The 18,507-nt window shown below is 41.6% G+C and overlaps 2 protein-coding genes and 1 pseudogene across 2 annotated transcripts; 2 read left to right on the plus strand and 1 right to left on the minus strand.

The window, feature by feature from the left end:
- Positions 1–21: 21 nt before the first annotated feature.
- Positions 22–2,125, plus strand: LOC112233352 (annotated as a pseudogene).
- A 255-nt stretch (positions 2,126–2,380) lies between these two features.
- On the plus strand, positions 2,381–6,259 carry zgc:194887 (uncharacterized protein LOC571819 homolog). Its single transcript, XM_024437440.2, has 3 exons — positions 2,381–3,199; positions 3,406–3,570; positions 4,257–6,259. The coding sequence occupies exons 2-3, from the start codon at positions 3,423–3,425 to the stop codon at positions 4,949–4,951; spliced, it is 843 nt and encodes a 280-aa protein (XP_024293208.1). The 5' UTR covers positions 2,381–3,199; positions 3,406–3,422; the 3' UTR covers positions 4,952–6,259.
- LOC112261818 (muscarinic acetylcholine receptor M5-like) lies at positions 6,251–8,504 on the minus strand. Its single transcript, XM_024437439.2, has one exon. The coding sequence runs from the start codon at positions 8,136–8,138 to the stop codon at positions 6,552–6,554; it is 1,587 nt and encodes a 528-aa protein (XP_024293207.1). The 5' UTR covers positions 8,139–8,504; the 3' UTR covers positions 6,251–6,551.
- Between the last annotated feature and the right edge of the window lie 10,003 nt (positions 8,505–18,507).

The following is an 18,507-nucleotide window of genomic DNA, read 5'->3' on the forward strand; positions in this document are numbered from 1 at the left end:
TTGATTGTCTCATCATCGTGATATGCTTGGTGTCACAAATATTTGAATGTATTCCACCTCCGGTGTTCTGCTTTCCACAATACAAAGCTGCTCTTTGGAAGAAATCTGAGACTAAATCTAGCCTTGACCCTGTGACGAAGAAATGTTGGAGAACTGCTTACATATTTTTTAAGGTACAGTAGAACTTGTCAAGATTGAAATATCGGAGGTTTTATTGGTCCAAAGTTTTGATTCTATAATAGCATAGCTCTTTTGTCCTACAGGATTAAAGACACTTGTAAGTAATAACAAAAAGGTACATTTCGAATGTTTTTTTCCTGGTAAAAAAACAATGATTACAATTTACGTTTAATGCCATTTATGTATTATTTATCTAATCTTTCCCCAATAGTCTTGACGATGAGTCAGAGTCATCCAGTGTTTCCATTGGCTGTTGTGTTGACCTTTACCCTCTAGTGAAAAAGGTCCTCACTAGTCCATATGAAGAGTGAGTACCACTGTTAATGACACACTATCCATTACAAATTCTTGACAATCCAACCAAACTGATCCCATGCTGTCTTGCAGCTACCTGGTAGTTGGTTAACGATGGGTACAGTCAGTGTTGAAACATTGGTGGCCAGACCTCTCAACAAGTCGAGGTACTAACGCTCAATCTATGGATGGGTAGGTTTTAACAGAAAATATATGTCAATCTATCGTAAATTTGGTAATTTATCCTTGAATAACTTTAAAAAAATGTATTCATATACAGTATTAATTGATTATGTCTGTGTCCATATTTTCCATGAGTTTAGTAGATAGACCATACATAGTTCAAGAGAAAATAGCCTAATTAATGAAAAAAGCATCTAATCAAACTATTACATTATTTTCAATCAACTCTGCAACTCTTCCAACATTTACTTTTTTCCAAACTGCCACCAGTTTGATGCCAAAACAGTTCCTAGTAATATACCCTCCCTTTGCAACACTATTTAAAATACATGATCATTTGAACATAAGTACAAATAGTGTTTGTGATGTATGTGACATTCGTTCCTGTTTTTCAGGCTATAGACTCTTACCTGTTTCAGTTGCCATGCTTGCAATGGTGGCCCATGTCAAGCTCAAGTCCTGATGACTTTGTTTCCAAATTCCCATTGTGAAACAACTCACAAGAACCAAATGGACTTGTGACTCAATGAACTGCACTACTTGAAGTGTTATGCTTGGAAAAACATAACCTGGTTCATTTGAGGGCTGCTAAAGAGTGTCTATCTGACTCAGAGAGACACTCCAGACAATGATTGTGCCTAATTCTTTTTAATGGCACAGTGCAGTCAAACAGGATTTCCCTGTGTTTTATATACTGTATGTTTCCACGCTATGAGGTTGGAATAATAATGTGAAATTGTGGAAATGATAATAATGCCCTTTTAGTGTAAGAGCTGTTTGAAAAGACTGACATTTCTGACTGTTTTAGTGGGATGGGGTTTTGGTCTTCCATGGTACTATCACCATGCGGTAAATTAGTTAATAGACCAATGAGAAAGAGAATTCCAAACATCTCTGCCAATGACAGCTAATTTCCACTCCAACCACTCCCAGAAAGTCCTAGCAAAGTTCTTGATGAAAGTAATTGCTCTTTGCTAAGAAGCTATTTTTGTTTCTTTTTGACCATTTTAATTGAAAACAATCACAGTAAAAGTACTTAGTTGTTACCCATAAGTGATTTGATATTGAGCTAAAAATGGCTGCATTTGGATCTTTAAATCCTTTTCATTGAATTAGAATTTGATATGACCACAATGCTATCATGATTTCATCTCAACGGCACAACATTGATCCAAAGGATGAAAGTGCATAGAACTGTCTGGTTACAGTAGTGAACCATTTAGTTCATTAAAATGGTACTTAAACTTGTTTTATTGCAAACAAATAAATTACTTAGATATAAAAATGTCAGCCATAAAATGTTATCCTGTGTGGCTCAGTTGTTAGAACATGGCACTTGCAATGCCAGGGTTGTGGGTTTGATTCCCATGTGGGACCAGTACAGGAAAAAGTATGAAAATTGATTTAAAAAATCAAATCACATTGTATTAGTCACATGCAACTGAATACAACAACCTTACAGTGAAATGCTTACTTATGAGCCCCTAACCGACAGTGCAGTTTTTAAAAATCTGGATAAGAGATAAAAGTAACAAGTAATTAAAGAGCAGCAGTAAAAAATAACAATATATTCAGGGGGGTACCGGTACAGAGTCAATGTGTGGGGGCACCGGTTAGTTGAGGTAGTGTGTACATGTAGGTAGAGTTATTAAAGTGACTATGCATAGATGACAACAGAGGGGGGGGAGGGGGTGAATAGTCTGGGTAGCCATTTGACTAGATGTTCAGGAGTCTTATGGCTTGGGGGTAGAAGCTGTTTAGAAGCCTCTTGGACCTAGACCTGGCGCTCTGGTTAATAGCAACCGCCACTGCTGAAGGTTTCATTTTTGTTTAGTCAGGATATTGAAATATTCCAAGCCCTAGTTAGAGCCCATAACAAGGACCCAGAGTATAGATAATGCCTGGAGTTTTTCTTGGTCAAATATTCCTGGCCCTATTCATAGGGTACATCTACAGTATGTGTTGTGTTAGTGCACAGGTCCTCCAGACATAGTTTAAATTCACTGTTTGAATCATCATGAAGATAAGTTGTTTAGGCCTTATCATTTATGGCGCTTTGTTTGTGACTATCTTTGTATATTAAAACAAATAGCTGTAAAATACCTCTTTGCATAACAGGGACATGGTGATACAGTATTTGTGAGGATGGGGGTTGTCTTGTTTGTTGTTCTACTTGATCAGCTAAAACAAACTGACATTGCAACACCAAGACAAAGGTTACAATCGCTTCTTCCCAGCAGTGGAGGAAGTGTTCAGAAGGTGAGATATTAGGCAACCATCCCACTTGACACAGATATGTTGAAGGTTGCTTTAACCCATGGTGTTTCCTATTGTGACGTGAAGCTGAGGCTGAAGTCCAGTCGTGACTGGCCTGTAGAGGCTGTGTGGAAGGGACTGGTTGGCAGCCTGGGTGGCCTTGTTTGTTCTCTCTCTCTCTCTCTCTCTCTCCCATATAGTGCTATCAAAGTACAATGTGTGTATAACGGTTTATGGTCACAGAGCGCAGCACACAAACACACACAGTGGAACAGTAACAGTGAAGGTAAGTGTTCATTCTTTACAACATTTCAGTACGGTTCTTAAAGTACCTGTTCTATACATTGTATTCAAAAATGACAGATTTTTGTCCAAGTATGAAATTGTCAAATACATGTATCTCTTGAATGGGCGTAACACAATTGTTAGAGAAATTGCATTACCACTCTGTATGTATGGTCAATTGAATCCACATGTCTGTTTACCCTGAAGGAACTTCCCGTTAGAAGATGCAGAGTTTTGGGACATGGACTGTAGCAGTAGCAGCAGCACTGGTGATCAGTCTGATGGGAGTACACACTAAACACCTGGTAGCTGAGAACACCCATCTCCTGACCTCTGAAGAGCACAAGATGGTCCTCAACCAGGGAATGAAAGGTAGGGATGACAATACTGTATTATTAGTAATGGAATGGAATTACCAACATAATGTAGAAATGGATTCTACAGTAGGACTTATGGCTGTTTCTGTAGTTGTCATGTGTCGTTTCAGTGGGATTTAATTTGGGCTTCAAATTGTATTAATAGCCCTATGTGTGGTGCTTGAAGTATCATATCTTTGCTGATAGACAAACCCGTTTGTTTTGAGTCTGTAATTCTGGAGGTAGTTCAAATGCAAAAGCCTAGACCGAATTACTTACTGACCCTTCTATACTTCATACTTGACAACTGTGTTCCTATAAACTTCTTTCACATTTCTTACCTGCTGCTGAGAACAGTAGTGTATTGTAGTGACACACTTTTGTCAGACTAAACAGCAGAGATGCTACATTAGAGCATCAAGGTTTGACTACGCTTGTCATGGACACGGTGAAATCCCATGGATTATGAAACTGCCAACAGTCATGAAGATTAGCCCATTGATGATAAGACAGGGAGTGGCAGGTTAATCATCGTGGTCCGTCATCATACAATACCTTGAATAGGTGTACACAATGATTAGAAAAATAAATCCAGATTATCTGCTTTGATTTAATCAACTTGATCTCATGTTACTCGTCAACTCTTTGTGCAATTTGCATATTGTGGGTGTTAATTCAGTTTGTTGCTATTTCACCCTTCAGAGTACCCCAGGGACTGCTATGAGATGTTGATGGGTTCAGGGGGTCAGGCCAGAGATGGAGTGTACTTGATTCAGCCAGCTGACTACCCCATCCTGGCCTACTGTGCCATGCAAGATGGTGGTTGGACCGTAGTGCAGCACATCACGGTTAACAGCAGCGTGGACTTCGACCGCACCTGGGTCGAATACAAGCAGGGGTTCGGGGTGCTGAATGGTGACCACTGGCTGGGGAACGAACACCTCCACCATCTCACCCGAGGGCCAGGACGCTACAAGCTGGGGGTCAAGCTGGTGGACAAAGATGCCGTCGCCAAGATTGGCGAGTATGACCCTTTCATGGTGGAGGACGAGCGGTCTGGGTTCAGGCTGCGTCTTGGTCTGTTCCAGGGCTCTGCCTTAGACGCTCTCACCCAGGACACAGAGAACTACCTGCATGACAACCAGAGGTTTACCACCAAGGACCGAGACAATGACAACTACTTCCAAAACTGTGCTAAGCTGGAGTTCCAGGGTGTGGCGGGAGGGGGCTGGTGGTACGACGCCTGTGCTGGGGCCAACCTCAACCGCAGGAACGTGATCTACTGGCAGAAGGACTGCAACAAAGAGCACCTGTGTAAATACGCCTGGATGATGGTAAAGCCCTCAGACACAGTAAAGGTGGTCCACACTGGGGACTGTAAGAAGGATGAACTGTGAGTCTGTTGTCTGGAGATTAGGTTGATCCATACCATCTGTGGTTATTCTAACGCAGTGGTTCTCAAAACATTGTTTACGTAATAGAGACAATAGTTCAACACATTTAATTCAGAAATACATAGAGACATATAATCACAAAATGCTGTAAAGGAAACAGTTCAGTATCAACTGATTTGTCACACTTTTTTTTTAAGTAATAAAAAAAAAGCTATAGTTATTTTGGGGACTTCATACACTTAAATCTCCCCCTCTACCTTTCCCCCAAAACTGTATGTCTAAATGATCACAGACCACATTTTGTGGCCATTACATCATAGCTTATTACACATGTAAAACCACTTTTGCTGTATTTATTTACTCACCTAATATCACTGAACGAATGTGTTGGTTGTTGGCACAAAAAAACAAGATATACTGGATCGAAATAAGATTCAATCCAGTAAGTTTACAGTAGATTTTCTGATGACACATTTGATTAAATAACTAGATTTGAACAGTTTTTGATTGTTCTGGTCAATTGAAATTCTGTAAATGTAATGTTTAGCAATGGGGACATGAGAATTATACAGCACAGAATGACCAAAACAAAAGCCTGTCTCCTGAGTACAGACAGATGTTAAACACATTCTAAAGAATACATGACACAGAACAGTGCATGAATCAAAGCCTACGGTCTCCCACTCAGTATGGATGTAAATGTTGAGGGCTGTCACTGTACTGAGTGACTTATAGTGACCCTGGACAGATTAAATCACTCCCTGATATGATCCCATGCTTAGGCCTGAACTGAACCCACTATGATTGATTAAAGGCTAATCCTTATCTGACAAGTCATTTGTCAGGTGTATACTTTATGCGGAAGTGTCCCATAAACTATTGCATGAAATCACGTGTTTTACACAGTTTATGTGCAGATTAAAGCTGCTGAGTTGAGAGTAAGACTAATCGTTAAATAGAATTTGATATCGCAAACTCAGCATTTACTTTAATCAAATCTCTTCCCCTCTGTTTCTGTGGTGTCTGGATTCATTTGGATTCAGGGATGAATACATTTGTACTGTATATGTGTTTGTGCTTGTGTATTGGTGGAAAGATTGGCTGTTGAATGTTTGATTATTAGTATCTGACAAAAGTCAATGGTACATGTGAACAAGGCTTTGATGATCAGAGTGTACAATCATTTGTTATCCAGCTCACTCTGAAATCAAGTCAAGAACTGTGATAGCCCTTAAAATAAACACAATGTAGTCTAACATAATGCCTAGAAAACATTCAGAACATGTTTTTCTATAAAATATCTCTAACTTTTTTGTGCATGTTGGGTTATTTTTAATATTTACATGTTCAATTATGTATTGGTGTACAGTATCAGCATTTGGGGCAAGATTATCAAACACTTCTGAATTTTTTTGTAGTGAGCAGTGATCAAGGTATTGATTAAAGAACAATACCATTGACAAACTAGAGTATTGTCTCTAACCTTTGCACCTTTGACACACCCTACTTGTAGACATAACTCAAATACTGACAGAAATATTTCCACATCTATCGAGTCATATAGTCTTGATACTCGTTCCTCTGAAAGGAAGGTGTGAATGGCTCATGTTAGCTTGCTGCTCACTACAGGGTTTTGCCCGTACCAGTAAAGTTTCTCTTCCACTCTCTTCTTCTTCCACTGACAGAGCAGCAGCATGCGGAAGGTCTTCTGGAAGGTCTTGTTACAGAGAGCGTAGCACATTGGGTTGACTGTACTGTTGACATAGCACAGCCAGTAGCCCAGGTGCCAGAGAGACACAGGGATGCAGTCAGAGCAGAAGGTGGAGATGAGCACCATGATGTTGTATGGTGTCCACGTCAGGATAAAGGCCAGCAGGATAGCACTGAGAGTCTGGGCAGCCTTCCTCTCCTTAATCAGCACCATCCTCTTCCTCTTGGTCAGCTGGATCTTCAGAGTGGTGTCTATTGGCTTGGAGGAGGAGGTGGAGGTGGAGGGTGGGGCACTCATAGAGTCAGCTGAAGAGAAAGATGATGGGGCCATGTTAGTGTCCCCATTCTTGCTTTGCTGGGCACCGCTGCTAGTGTCTTTGGGAACTGGTTTAAACTTGTAGGACACACACTTCTTGCTCTTCTGGGAGTTGGTCTTTGGTGGCGTGTGGAAGAAGCTGTTCTCCTCATAACTGCTGAGTTGTTCTTTATCACAGCCCGCTGCACCCGTGCTCTGCCTACACTCCTGGCAGGTGGGCTGAAAGGCCCCCGGGGACACGGGCCGCTCCTCGTCCTCCGAGGAGGCATAGCTGTTGAAGGTGGTCAGCTGGTCAGTCTTGGACCACTCGTCGTTGGTGGCTGCTGCTGATTTGGCTGCATTGCTCCTGTTGGAGGAGGACCAGGAGGCTTGGGTTCTGTCCCGGGAGGCAGAGCTGAGCTGCTTGCAGTTGAAGCAGGATCTAATGATGGTTTTCTGGGGCTTGGTGACACCAGTGTCTGTGGAACTGTTGATGCCCTGGAGCTCAGCGAGGTCCTTGGTGCGACGTTCCGTCTCCTTGTAGATCCGACAGTACAGGATGGTCATGATTGACACTGGGATGTAAAATGCAGCAATGGCTGTCCCAAATGTTATCACTGGCTCCGAGAAGAACTGGATCTGACACTGCCTTTCAGGGACTGTCCTTTTCCCCACAAAATACTGCCAGCACAGTATGGGAGGGGCCCACAGGATGAGGGACACCAGCCAGGCCATGCCTATCATGACCCCAGCCCGTTTGGGGGTGCGCTTGGCTCTGTAGGTCAGGGGTCTGGTGATGGAGAAGTACCGGTCAAAACTGATTACCAGCAGGTTCATCACTGACGCATTACTGGCCACGTAGTCCAAAGCCAACCAGAGGTCACAAGCCACACTCCCCAGTGCCCAGTATCCCATCAGTATGTAGGAGGTGTAGAGGTTCATAGAGAACACACCTATAATGAGGTCAGCTACAGCCAAACTCAGCAGGTAGTAGTTGTTGACTGTCTTCAGCTGGCTGTTTACCTTAAACGACAGCATCACCAGGACGTTCCCCACTATCGTAATCAGGCTCACGATGGCTGACACAGTTGCTATGGTTATGACCTCCCATAGACTGTGTGTGACAGGGTGGATGTCTGATGCATTGCCATTTATGGATAAGTTCTGTATTCCCCCACCTTCCATGTTGTTTCTCTAACGTTGTCCTTATTGTGGTATGAGTGGTATGGCTATGAGAGAGTAATCTGTTGGGTATGCCATCTTGAGTAGCCTATCCTAGAAAGAAGAACAAATCAAGTGAGTTAATAAAATAACAAATGCAGTTTACAAGTGATCTTTTCATGCAAAGTCAAACTCTATGTACTGTATATAAAATAAAGGGTAGTGCCATAAATAGTCACTAGATGGCAGTAATAATCAACAATCATCCCCATGTGAGTCTAGTAGTAAGTAGGGCAGCAATGCTCACACTGGCCAAGTATGGGGTCCATTCACCTTGCAAAACATATTGTCTAAACAGTTTAAGACCTCAATGTAAATAAAGTGATAACAGCACCTAAAAAGTATGCATGTTTATGCTGTGTCATATTAAAGTGTATTATTCTATTTTTGCTGCAAAAAAGCTCAGGTAGAGCTGTGTCACACATGAATGTCTGTATGAACATTTTAGGGCCATTAGGTCATATAAGCACTCAGGTCTCTTTAGTAGTTCTAGTTCTAGTATGTAAAGATATGTGTGTCTGTATTGAGGTCTCTCACAGACAGTTTGTTACACTACAGAGGTACATTAGCAGACAAAGAGACTTAGCAGATTGACACATGGGTCATTATAGGCAGTCTAGCCAAATGACACTTTTAAATCCAGGTCATTAAAATAACTAGTCCGTTGCTCATCAATACCAGCAAGCATGTTTCTTGTCTGTATTAAATAGATATAGATGTCACAGTATTATCTCAGTGGCTCTCTGTAACCAGGGTGACGATGAAGTGATTGCTTCTGATTCTGAATGACGAACACTGATATCAGTGGTGCTAAATCAAATGTGCTTAAGCTTTGTACTGATAGAACAATCAACAAACAGACAAAAGATGACCATGACATTTCTGTCCCAGAGGTTGTTTGAATTGTCTGGCGAGGCGGTGGTTTTATCAGGGGTTTTCTCTGCCTCCTGGCTGAGTTTACCCAGCTGAAGAAGAGCAGCATCCCAGTTCTTGGGACACGTAGTACGCCATATGTACTGACCGGGATTGATAAAACACCATTAAACCTGGGCCTTTGCAGTTTCTCCACACGCCTTTATGAGATGAATCCACCTCAGATCACTATGGCGGTGCTAAATCCCAAGGTCTTGGTCTCTATATTTCTATCTGTTTTCCTGGCTTCAGCCTCTCCGCTCCACTTCTGAATTGGCTGACTGGGATGTTTTATTTCAATGTCAAGACTGTTATGGTTTGTGATTAAGTAGATTGTAGATTAGCAACAAAATACAGGCTACCAGGCTACCAGAATTGTCCTTTACACTTAACACTTTTTCTCCAACGTGACCTACAGATTCTGAAGTGTCATATGTCAAATGGCCTCCATGGTAATTGAACATGCAACCTTGGATTCGATTCTAACCAATTGGGTTAAAACAGAGGCCTACATCTAGCCCTGGAGACAGGAACTTCAAGTGCTCATTTCAGCGTTGCCCATTTCTTCCCGGCAGGTTATTCAGTGTAATGATCATGAACTCAGGCATTATGTCAATGGAACAGCACCCTTAGAGACTGTGGAATGAAATAATGATTGGAGTGATTGCTATCATTTATTCTTCCTGTGTTTCTCTGTCACATCTGACAGCAATCGTTTCTCCTTTCATTTCATTTTGTTCTTGACAATACTGCAGGGAGGAAAAGAAAACCACATCTCTAATAATATTGAGATGAAGAAATGGTGTTGTTAAGAGAGATGTGAGCAACATTTAGTGAGTCATATTTGATCTAAACTGAGTATACCAAACATTAGGAACACCTTCCAGTTGAGTGTGAAAAACACACCAACGTTGCAGTTCTTGACACAAACCGGTGTGCCTGGCACCTACTACCATACCCCGTTCAAAGGCACTTCAATCTTTTGTCTCGCCCATTCACCTTCTGAATGGCACACATACACAATCCAATGTCACAATTGTTTCCAGGCTTAAAAATCATTGTTTAACCTGCCTCCTCCCCTTCATCTACACTGTTTGAAGTTACATCAAGAAGGATCATAGCTTTCACCTGGATTCACCTGGTCAGTCTATGTAATGGAAAGAGCAGGTGTTCTTAGTGTTTGTATACTCAGTGTATAGGGTTGACTGTGTCTACTACCATGTAAATACATCTAATGGGAGATCAGGATGGTAGCGTTTTTAGCATGTGCCATTGCCAACCTGTGCCTTTGTTTGAAACCTGTGTCTCTGTGTTACCATGAGCCTAAGTATGCAATGTCCCAGGTCATCTCATTGCTAACCTAGTGTTTCTGGAGAACTTCCAACATGGATAATGTCCATTTTGTTGAGAGGGGATGAAGGTTTAGGGCCTTGTTAAATGGATATCCACTGTACACCTTGTCCATGATACTTAGGCTCAATGGGATCACTCAGTAATGGAAGGATTCCCATTATCATCCATAAAGTCGACACTTGCTTAGTCGTTCCCTTCCTCAAAACATCTGCATCATCAGTCTACTGAGAGATCTTTGTGTCATACACCAGATGCTCTTCAAATACATTTTGAGTCCTGCCGTAAGTTGTAACAATGGAAACATTGACAGTTCATTACATAAGACGCAGTATGGTGTGTGATATCTTGCTTAACTTGCTGTCTCAATTTTAGCTTTGCTGTCTCAGTATAACTATTATGATAGACTATCACATCCTCCATTTCTGATCCTGGATACCTGAATAACTCATATGTTATCCTCTCAGCCTTGGAAGATGAATCTATACTTTGTCAGTTTATCTACCAGTATTATTTTGACTCTATCGGGACCTATACTTCGGAGTAACTTCTCCACTTATTGGTATTCTGTTTCCACACCGTGGCAGCCTGAGGTCCACACAAATGACATTCCACTCACCACAGGGAGCCTCAGCGAGCCCTTGGATCGCCCTTCAGCTTATTACTGTGACATTTTATATCACTCACATAATCAACATCACAGCACTGGAGAGCCCAGGTATCACTTGACAGCTGTTTTTCTTCTTCTGTCCTGTCCCTTTAGATGATGAACTAATCTGTCTCCCTCTTATAATTTCTCCTATCACTCTCTCTCTCCCTCTCTTTATTTCTCCTTCAATCTATCACTCTCTCTCTCTCTCTCCTTCTCTTTATTTCTCCTTCAATCTATCAGTCTCTCTCTCTCCCTCTCTTTATTTCTCCTTCAATCTATCACTCTCTCTCTCTCTCCCTCTCTTTATTTCTCCTTCAATCTATCAGTCTCTCTTTCCCTCTCTTTATTTCTCCTTCAATCTATCAGTATCTCTCTTTCCCTCTCTTTATTTCTCCTTCAATCTATCAGTCTCTCTCTCTCTCCCTCCCTCTCTTTATTTCTCCTTCAATCTATCAGTCTCTCTCTCTCTCTCCCTCTCTTTATTTCTCCTTCAATCTATCAGTCTCTCTTTCCCTCTCTTTATTTCTCCTTCAATCTATCAGTCTCTCTCTCTCTCTCCCTCTCTTTATTTCTCCTTCAATCTATCAGTCTCTCTTTCCCTCTCTTTATTTCTCCTTCAATCTATCAGTCTCTCTCTCTCCAACCCTCTCATTCGCCATGAACTGCTTGTTCTGGAAGAAACACACTTTTATTTGATCATAAGGCAAAATTGCAGAAATGATCAAGTTCAAAGTAGCCTAACTGGCCTCACTCAAAAATAGTGCTTCTGGTTGGCACCTGTCTCCATTTCCCACACCTGACGAAAGGGAATATGTGTGCTTGAGGTGTAAGCCCTTGTCTAGTAGACTGAGGGTCTCCAGAAAAAGCTTGTTCTCCTCTAAGGGCTGGAGACATAGGCCAGGCCACTCTCTCAGTCAGTGAGTTCCATGCCAGGAAGTGGATTAATTCATTATGACTACTTTGCATGGACACTTGAGTGACAAGGCGTTCTCGAGTTCAGTCTCTGACTCACCAATGATTGTCACTCGTGCACTCAGGCAAAAATGCATGCACGTACTATATCCAGGTACACACAAGTACACGGCACATGAGACTCAACGTAGTAGGGCCAAAGAAAAGCATTGTTCCATTCCACAAATATTGTGTAAGCAATCCAGGAGGAAGAGCAGCTTGAGGGGATTGAACAAGGCAAGCACACAACTTCCATTTCCCCCTAGTCTCTCGTGGACAGACTACGCAAACATAAATGGTACTGTAGATCTGTCATGATACAACAGGATGCGTGAAATAATGAGGACCATTACTTCCAGTGCTTTGGACAAATCAGGATTTCGCAGGTGTTAGCATCTTTAGAATTTCGGAACAGGAGGTGACATTTGGCCCATAGACTTGTCCGTAACTTGCAAAGAGAGAGGGTGGGGCTCTCTGTTCCGGTTCTGATCCTCATTCTATCTCTTCTCTTAACACGATGAACCCAGCACTTAATCGAGCATCTGAACAATTACGTGAGACTTTAGTTCTGGGTTAACCAAGATTCATTTTCACCCAAAATGGCACAAAACATGAGTTATTATGGTCAGACTAACACCAGCAGTTCAAAGCTTGGGGACAGTTCACAATGCTCTAGCAAACACTAAGAATACTATAAATACTGATGATACATATGCGCGTTGTTTTTATTTATTTTGTTCTAAGCCTTCCCCAAACCATAGCCTTAACCTTAAAGGGGAATTTAAAATGTTTTCAATTTCATATTAATCATCTCCAGCGCCACCCTAACATCAACATACAGTATGTGAAAATTGCACTTTTCTGTGTTTTGTAGCAAAAAAAACAGAGGGAGATGTGTTTCCATTGACATCATCGGCGTGCATCATGTGATTTTACCAATTATGAATACGCGGTGTCTAATTGTCTACTAATTGTCTACTAATTGCCTACTAATTGGTATTGGGTATTATTGGAAACACTTATTTTCTTCTATATTTCTTACTGCAAAATATAGAAACGAGCCATTTTAACATATGTTGGGGTGATGAATATGAAGTTTTAAAAAAGCAATGAAATGTCTAAACTGTTAACCTTTGAGTCGATTCTGTTTTAACCCTGTTAAAATGAACCCTCTTCCTCCATGAGTCAAAGGGCCAGATTCAAACCCATGCCGTGTCAGCGTGCATTGCGTCCGGCCAGCCACAGGAGTCGCTAGTACCCGATTGGACAAGAACATCCCTACCGGCCAAACCCTCCCCTAACCCGGACAACGCTGGGCCAATTGTGCGCCACCCCATGGGTCTCCCAGGTCACGGACAGCTGCAACAGAGCCTGGACTCGAACCAGGATCTCTAGCGGCACAGCTAGCAGTGCCTTAGACCGCTGCACAACTTGGGAGGCCTGACTACATATATTTCTACTGTATACAGTATTTGTGTCTTTTTTATGGATTTGGCTGCCTTCTTTATCTTTGCATTAGTGTGTATGAGTTTTAGCTCAACTACAATCACAATAAAACCTGAAAGTGAGATGGATTCTAAGGGCTAGATTCAATCCGAAGCGGAAATTGAAATGAAATGGTAATTTTAGATTGAGCCGACTTATACAGCAATTATCATGAATCATAAATCATGAATCGTCGCCAATGCAAGAACATTGCCTTAAATTTCAATCCAGCTGTAGTGCGGATCTTCTCTTTTTATTTGAGGTATTTTCCTATCTGCACCTCATTACATTGGTCAGGTGTGCGGTCAGGTGTGTATCAATGAACGGTATCTATGGCAGCGCTCAGAGTAGATCTCATGCTCATTACCCAAGTCCATTGGCAGTCAGCCATCAGCCTTCCACTGCCATGGCTTCTCTGTCCACCAGTCTCCACACGCACCGGCACTGACCACTCCTCAGAGTCACGTTTAACCTTTCCCTGCACTGCAGCTCTGCTCATGTTTGTGTGCTTGGGTAAAGCTAAAAGTGAATGGGGATGAGGGTGTGTTTGTGTGTGTGAGAGAGAGAGACAGAGGGAGAGACAGGGGGAGAGAGAGTGCACATGTATGTTGTTCTGTGTGCGTGCTCTGGAGAGCGGTAGTGTAGTGGGTAGAGGGGGATTATATGCGCAAAGAGACAAATATCAGGTACAGTTTTCTGGATTATTAACCTCATGCTTAAGATAAATCAGTCCTCTAAAGCCATCTACACGCTGTGATGGTACATACAGCTGGAGCTGGTTGACATGGTTTTCATCAATCTTTTCACATTTGTTTCATACCAATAATTTATAGCTATTATGCATTATCTATCTCCTAATGTACCATTGAATTACCTTCAGTGGGTGCTAATTTTCTCCTTCAGCACACTAAGTGTCTTTTTACAACTGTGATGACAAACTTTGCAATGGCATATCCATTCAGACGAGAGATGCTAAGTATTATTATTACATTCATTTTATAATCAGTTTGATGGATATGACAATAGCTGTCTGCTGATGATACTCATGACCATACTGACTGTCTGCTGAAGATACTCATGACCATACTGACTGTCTGCTGATGATACTCATGACCATACACTAAGATACTATCCATACTGACCTGCTGAGGATACCATATTTTACTGATCTGCTGATGATACACCATGACTGAATACATTACTGACTGTTACTGACCATACTGACTGTCTGCTACTTTCATTCTTATTGTTGTCTGACTGTTGGGCTTATTTGATGGAACCTGGCTATTATAAATTATCCTCAATGTGTCATGACTCTCTCACACACAGCAATACCTCTTCCAAGGCCTGCATGGAAAGGACTTAGAGACTTTGTCAATAAATTCAGGTGGACAACATACTCACAGTTTGCATCTACTGACCTTATTGTTGATGTATGAAACATGGGTAGGCATGCCCAAACACGCTTCAGTCCAGCTTAAACGAAAAAGGGGCAATCAGGTGCTCGGCTGAGGGACTTGAAAATCCCAAAAGACATTCCTTACCCCAGGATACTTCAACTGGTGACTATCATCCATTACCCCAGGATACTTCTATTGGTGACTATCATCCATTACCCCAGGATACTTCAACTGGTGACTATCATCCATTACCCCAGGATACTTTTACTGTTGACTATCATCCATTACCCCAGGATACTTCAACTGGTGACTATCATCCATTACCCCAGGATACTTCTATTGGTGACTATCATCCATTACCCCAGGATACTTCAACTGGTGACTATCATCCATTACCCCAGAATACTTCTTCTGGTGACTATGATCCATTACCCCAGGATACTTCAACTGGTGACTATCATCCATTACCCAAGGATACTTCAACTGGTGACTATGATCCATTACCCCAGGATACTTCAACTGGTGACTATCATCCATTTCCCCAGGATACTTCTACTGGTAACTATCATCCATTACCCCAGGATACTTCTACTGGTGACTATCATCCATTACCCCAGGATACTTCTACTGGTGACTATCATCCATTACCCCAGGATACTTCTACTGGTAACTATCATCCATTACCCCAGGATACTTCTACTGGTGACTATCATCCATTACCCCAGGATACTTCTACTGGTGACTATCATCCATTACCCCAGGATACTTCTACTGGTGACTATCATCCATTACCCCAGGATACTTATACTGGTGACTATCATCCATTACCCCATTACCCCAGGATACTTCTACTGGTGACTATCCAGGAGAATGAAGAAAAAGGAGTGCTCTGTTGCTGCGTAAACCTGATAGATTTATTGACGGGACAAACAAACAATAGGTTTATGTTTCGGCATGAATTACCTTCATCAGAGACTTCACTAGGAAAAGGTTGGGAGGCACCTATATACCCTTACAGGGCAGTGTCCCGCTCTTCATGTCACTCAAACATGTCAATACTGTCAGTAGTAGTAGCAACTATACCGGTCATTCAAACAAGAGTATGATCATCATTCAAGATTCCTACACATACATTCCACTTGAATTACAAAAGACATAGAAATAAACAAAGAAGAACATGTTTACAAAAAAGATAGCTGTTCATTCAGACCATTTGGCTTGACACAATCTAAGCAGTCGATCCATAGTTCCTCTCTGTAACAATTTCCTCACAAAATTATTGCACCCTTATTCCCCAGAATTTCAAGGCAGAGGCAGAGCCATGATTGGCAATCACATATTCCATATTCTTGTACTACAATTTATAAAGTATTTTATATTGTATTCTTTATGAGTGTGGGTGGTAGAATACTTTTGTGTCACTTGAGTTGGAACAATGTGTGCAATGACCGCAGCAGTTGAAGTCATTGGGGGGACCTGTGGGAGACCGGTAGAGGGAGCAGGTGCAGGATTCTGGAGCACGCGCTTCTTCTTCTTCATTGCTGGAGTTTAAAACTTCTTAAGGCTGCAGGGGCAGTATTGAGTAGCTTGGATGAAAGGTGACCAGAGGTTTCCAGAGGTGCCCAGAGTAAACGGCCTGCTCCTCAGTCCCAGTTGCTATAATAATGCATATTATTAGTCATATTGGATTGAAAACAATCTGAAGTTTCTAAAATTGTTTGAATGATGTCTGTGAGTATAACAGAACTCATATGGCAGGCAAAAACCTGAGAAGAAATCCAAACAGGAAGTGGGAAATCTGAGGTTGGTCGATTTTCAACCCAGACCCTATTGAATACACAGTGGGATATTGGTTATGTTGCACTTCCTAAGGCTTCCACTAGATGTCAACAGTCTTTAGAAACTTGAATGAGGCTTCTACTGTGATGTGGGGCCGGATGAGACCTCTTTGAGTCAGTGGTCTGGCAGAAAGCCAGGTCCTGGTCAAGCACATTTCACATGATGGCGACCTGCGTTCCATGGCTTTTCTACAGACAATGGAATTCTCCGGTTGGAAAGTTATTGAAGATTTATGATAAAAACATCCTAAAGATTAATTCTATACTTAGTTTGAAATGTTTCTATGACCTGTAATATAACTTTTTGAAGTTTTCTTCCGACGTTCGGCTGGACCTGCACAAGCATTTGGATTTGTGTACTAAATGCCCGAACAAAAGTAGCTACTTGGACATAAATAATGGACATTATCGAACAAATCAAACATTTATTGTGGAACTAGGATTCTTGAGAGTGCATTCGGATGAAGATCATCAAAGGTAAGGGAATATTTATAATGTTATTTCTGATTTCTGTTGACTCCAACATGGCGGATTATTGCATGGTTTGCTTTTTCCGGAAAGTTTTTTAGAAATCTGACACAGCGGTTGCATTAAGGAGAGGTGTATCTATATTTCCATGTCTAACAATTGTATTTTCATCAACATTTATAATGAGTATTTCTGTAAAATGATGTGGCTCTCTGCAATATCACCGGATGTTTTTGGAACTAGTGAACGTAACACGCCAATGTATACTGAGATTTTTTTTAGATAAATATGAACTTTATCAAACAAAACAAACATGTATTGTGTAACATGAAGTGCTATGAGTGTCATCTGATGAAGATCATCAAAGGTTAGTGATTCATTTTATCTCTATTTGTGCTTTTTGTGACTCCTCTCTTTGGCTGGAAAATGGCTGTGTTTTTCTGTGAGTTGGTGGGGACCTAACATACTCGTTTGTGGTGCTTTCACTGTAAAGCCTATTTGAAATTGGACACTGTGGTGGGATTACCAATAAGATTACCTTTAAAACGGTATAAGATACATGTATGTTTCAGGAATTTTAATTATGAGATTTCTGTTGTTTTGAATTTGGCGCCCTGCACAACTGGCTGTTGTCATATTGATCCCGTTAACGGGATTGCAGCCCTAAGAAGTTGTTTGGCATCCAATATGTTGCATTACCACCCCCAACTGAACTATAGTATAAATTCATTACACTGTGATACAACATGGGAAAAGGGTCAAAATAAAATACAAATATATTAAAAACTACCCTGCCAACTAACTACACACATTAAAAACCCACCACCCTATTCCACTATTTAACCCTATCTCATCCTACCCCAGACCAACGACCTGAGAGGACAGGACACCCCCACTCATACCCTGTAACTCTTCTGAGGTCAAATCTTAAGCACCCTAGTACTTCTCTGCTGCTGCCACCACAACATCTATTTTCTGTGACTTATGTTCCATCTCTGTGGTACAGTTTACAATCATTGCTATGAACGCTAAGAAGCCAAACTTACTGAAACATATATCACTCCTTGGCCTATCCCTCTTATCTGACACAGATCTACTATTCACTCTTGATCAACCCTCCTCTACCTTCTTCATTGCCTCACCATATGACATCTTCTGCTCCACTCTGACCACCTCAACCTGCCTCTCTCGCACATGTCCTCCTGCACACTTCCCACATCTTGGAATCTCCCTCCTACACACTGCTGCGACATGCCCATAAACGTGACACCTATAAC

This window comes from Oncorhynchus tshawytscha, linkage group LG11 (assembly GCF_018296145.1).
Source record: "Oncorhynchus tshawytscha isolate Ot180627B linkage group LG11, Otsh_v2.0, whole genome shotgun sequence".
Lineage (NCBI taxonomy): Eukaryota > Metazoa > Chordata > Actinopteri > Salmoniformes > Salmonidae > Oncorhynchus > Oncorhynchus tshawytscha.